The 4916-nt window shown below is 30.4% G+C and overlaps 1 protein-coding gene across 1 annotated transcript; it reads right to left on the reverse strand.

Moving 5' to 3' along the window:
* Positions 1–838: 838 nt before the first annotated feature.
* On the reverse strand, positions 839–3209 carry LOC123208003 (UPF0481 protein At3g47200-like). Its single transcript, XM_044625473.1, has 2 exons — positions 3061–3209; positions 839–2173 (listed from the first exon to the last, which is right to left on the reverse strand). The coding sequence occupies exon 2, from the start codon at positions 2167–2169 to the stop codon at positions 916–918; it is 1254 nt and encodes a 417-aa protein (XP_044481408.1). The 5' UTR covers positions 2170–2173; positions 3061–3209; the 3' UTR covers positions 839–915.
* Positions 3210–4916: the final 1707 nt, after the last annotated feature.

Genomic DNA, 4916 nt, shown 5'->3' on the forward strand with positions numbered 1-4916 from the left:
AATTTGGGAGGATTTATTTTCTTACTAGCACTACTTATTGTTGCTTCTTGAGATAAATAAAGTGTGTTGTTTAATAAAATTGTTACCATATGAATTGTGATTTGATTGGTTGTTGCTACAAAAGTAATAATGTGTATTTTCAGTTAAAAGGTATGAATTAAGAAACTGATGTATTAAAAGTAGTTATACTAGTTATTGTTCTGTCTTGTCTAATTGGTTTTCCTCTATTATTCATTCTTCATTCAAGCAGAAAACTTATAGCTTCTTGGTTTGGGGAGAAGATATGAAGAATGAGCATTAATCGGGTCCTATGTTTCGTTAAAACGTATTCAATTCAAATGGAGAAGTGAAAAGAAACGGTGTTTGTGAATTAACGAAACAGTGTAGATGGAATTGATTGAGTGAAACAACCGTATTTTGAGAGCAGTATATATTGCTTTCTCAAGGTGTTCTGGAGAGATTTTTAAAGTATTGAAGAGCTAGGGTTGAGATTTTTTTTTTTTTTTTCATTAGAAGATATTTCAGCTACTGCTAATCTATAGGTTGCAATAACTGATTCTGATTGTAATTATAATCGCTTTCTAGTCGTTTTGCTAACTAGCGCTTGTTTTGTATAAGAGACACAGTTTTATTCTTTGATTTAGTAAAGTTCACTTGAGATTCAAGATTTGGTTTCAGCCCTGTTAGGCTTTTTCCAAAATTTCTTGAAGATTTACACTTATTAATAAATCTCAAGAGAATCAAATGTTTATTTGTTTTCACATGGAATGGTTGAAATTATAGCATCAGTTTCAAGAATAAAAAATAGAAGAAATTACTGAAAATGTTACACCGAGTCGAAGAGAAAGCAAGCTTTTGATTATTATTCAAACTAAAACAACTGAAATGCAAGGCGGGTACAAGCATAACTGAAAATTACAAACCTTGTGCGATAGAGAATATGGTCTGTATGAGAGTGAGATATATTGCTAGAATTGCTATAGCAGTTCCATTGCATGTCCCATCGTCAGTGAAATAAGCTCTTCTTAGCGTTGCCATCGATTTGTTCCAAGGATTGTCACAATGTTTTCTAAGCCCTTCGCATATGTCATGGTAAAAAGATTCGCTTATACTGATATTTTGACAAAGTTTGTTAAACATATTTGCTACTGAAGAATTGTCACCGAATCTATTAAATATAATTCCACTCTCAACAAGCAAATCCACATCCTTTTCAGTATCGATAAGCCAATCCATCAGTTTAACGTAACTGCAAATATGAGTTTCATCTTGATAAAGGTACTGCTCCAAAGCTATAACATTTCTAAGTACACATTCAAAACCATCAGCTATTTCTATTTGTGGTAGTTGCAACTCATGTCCATGCTTTTCACATAATGACTTGCAATTTCCTTCAGTTTTCTTAAACTTCACTCTAAACTGATGTAGCTTCATAGCGCATGGTATACTCCTACTATATCGTTTTTCCTCACTTGATCCTTTATACTTTTCCAGTAGAGTACTTCTTCTCCAATCAGTGAAATGTTTTACCGAAAGTTCGGAAGTTAATTCAGTCAACTCACAAATAGGAAAAGATTTAAAGAAAGAATGAGAAATATCCATGAAGGAAGGCATGCCAGAGAAAAGAGCTAACCCATGTATTTCTTCGAGGACAAAGTATGGAAGTTGATTCTCAAGTAATTCCAAGTCCAACATTAAAGTATGTCTTATACTTCTTGTAGACAAAATTGGATCACTTGTATCTTCAAACATCCTCATGAATAGTTCTATAATAAAGATAGCATCATATAAAATCATCATTATGTATTCATGACTCTTAAGTTCAGATATCTCTGCATAGCAATTACGTATATCATTTTCATGCATTTGGATGAACCTAAAAATGTCATCTCGTTTCTCAATTGCTATTCTTTGTTCAAGAAAACATTTCATATAACTTCTCTTTACCTTTTCCATTTTAGCCAATCGTTTGGTCCCATGGTGAAGAGGGCCTATTGAAACCATTTGGGGAGTGTAGGCTTCTTCATTTACATTACGAAGCCTTTCATGAACCCTATAAATACAGCACTCATCAGGATGAAGCTCGGGCTCCAAGTTTTTCTCCATGTCAATACGCAACTCTTTCACCAAATCCTCATGCTCAGAGGAAGCAGTCGGCATCGAGTTCATTGTCCTATAGAGAAATGTAGAGACAAGAGTTGATAAACTATAAATAGATAAATTAATTCAACCCTTCAGAGGCAATTATTTTGTGCATGAGGTTATATATGTTAAAAAAATAAATTGTTTCAACTCATAGCTTAAATGCATTATTATCTCATATATAAGCAAAATATTTATTTGTATATGATACAATGCAAATTCAAATATTATAAGAAAATATCTCAAAGCCATTGGATGTTAGAACTTATTCAATCCTTAAGGGTTCTAGCAACCAAATGGTATACAACATGACTAATGAGTAATATACTGAGGTCAGTATTCTAGCAAATTGGAGAATATACCAAAGAGCCAATTATAAAACATAAATTTTGAGTAAATCTGTAACAATATACGTATTGTAAAATGATAAAATTAGGCACATCTCTTCTCATTTAAAAGAATTAATGAAATTGAATTTAAAGGTAAATAGAAGTCATCTCAAGTAAATGTGCTATTAATAGTAAGACCATAAAGTAGTATTTATCGAAACCCCTTTCTAAATCAACGTAATAAAAGCCTAAGAGTATAAAAATTACTAAATAAGCCTATATTAATTCCGAATCACCCTACACAAGTTTTACAATTAACGAGATGGAAAATTATAAACTACATAAAGCCATTAAAACCACAAAAAGTCCTAGATTAGCTCTGATTGTTGGTAACCTTAGGCTTGTGTAGGCTATACAGAGATTGATATAGAACTTGTTTTTTCGTTTTCTTTGAAAGCATCTACACTGATATTCAGAATAGATTGAATATTCTCATGAATACTCAATATTCCATGTAATAATTAATGCATTCATGGTTCATTAACTTATTATACAAATATATATATATAATAAAACAATTGCTTCAAACCTGATGAATTTGCTGGAAACAGATAAACGTTGTGTCGTCGACAGCACCAGAGCTCCTTCTCTCAAATAGATAGTGGCAGGGAGGAACCTTTAATCACGGAAATATGGGTATGTCACTTAAACTTACACTATCTCCCTTCCTCTCTATTTATATTGTCACACACCTCAATCTTCTTGTTGACTTGTGACTGTGCATCTGATAAGTAATTATAATTATTAGTATCTTATGATATATAATCTGTATTTTATAATATAATATAATATAATATAATACAAATAAAAAATAATATGTATAATGAGATGTATTACGATATAATACAAATATCATATCATATAATATATATCTTACGATACGATATATATTATTAATAGGGATCAATATATTTTTAAAAAAAATAATAATAATATAACAAAAATATATTTAAAAATTTTTAAATTTTTAAAAATATTTATATATTTAATAAAATGATGGCATGTTAAGTAGAGTTTTTCATTATTTTACAGTTAAATGACTATTTTCCACCCAAAGTTTGGTGCATGTACACCTTTTCACCCATAGAACTTATAGTTTGATGCAAACACAAAGAAATTTGAGTTTATTTATCACACGATGACGTAATGAAGAGAAGATGTTGGTCCTTCCGGTTAAGGGGTGTGTGATTTTCAGATGTACCGGTTAAGGCCTTACTGAGCATGCAGGACAAAACATCAAAATACTTGGCTGGCCTTGCAACAGTCAGTCCGTACATACAATATATTTATTTTCTGAATTGTACACTTTTGCTTGTATGCTGGTGTCGTCCATATATTATATTATATTATTTTAGAAAATTAGAACGGTAAAATTAGGTCAAATTATTAAAAAATTATAATTTAATTTATAAAAAAAATTTAATTTTAATTAATAAAATTTGTGGATGAAATAATTTAAAATTTAAGGAAATGTACATACAATATATCCAGTTTTCTTTTTATTTTAACAAATGGAAAGACATCCTTCCATAACAAATGTCACTGTTTTTGAAACCAGTAAGGAAATGTTGGGTGGGAACGAGTGACGTTGGATTGGGCTTTAGATTTCCAAATGTCGCGCTCCTTGTTTTACGGTCGTTGACAATTTTTGGAATATCGAGAAATTTTTTCTTCGGTTGCGATTCAAAACACGCCTTAAAGATTAAGCTGTCTCAATTTTCTTGTCTTAGAATTGAAAATGAGACAAAACCTTACGTTTGAAACTTTATATTTTCCCCTTTCGAATGCTATCGGCGCTGAAAATATAAATTATTATATCTGATTATTCAACTTTTTGAAAGCAGGCATAGAATTATTACAAGAAAATTTCTCCTATTTACTATAAATTATTCTTAATAATACGTAGGTATATAGGGGTAAAATGTATTTTGCTTTTATTTTTATTATAATATTTTAAATATATCATGATAAATTTTATCACAATTATAATAAATTATTGTTGTTATATACATAGTAACATAATTTTTTGTCATCATTATTATTAGAATAAATCCATTATTTTAAGTTTATTATGATGATTTTTATATATAGAATAATGCAGGCTTGACGAGATGTCTACATCTTCTGTAGGCCAGGAAGAATGTAAAGTTGTAGACGGCTGTGTTTGTGTCGGTCGTTGAGCTCATCTCCCAATTCTGAAAATTTAATGATGAAACTGTGCTGGACACCCTACCGAATTTAAGTTTCGCCGACGCACTATGTGAAACAACCAACAACCATCTGCAAGAAAATTATTATTTAAATAACCTTATAATAAATTCTGACAAGACAGGAAATTATTATGCAGGACCACATTAACGAATTATTGCTGAGAAATTACGACAA

Source organism: Mangifera indica, chromosome 2 (assembly GCF_011075055.1).
Source record: "Mangifera indica cultivar Alphonso chromosome 2, CATAS_Mindica_2.1, whole genome shotgun sequence".
Classification (NCBI taxonomy): domain Eukaryota; kingdom Viridiplantae; phylum Streptophyta; class Magnoliopsida; order Sapindales; family Anacardiaceae; genus Mangifera; species Mangifera indica.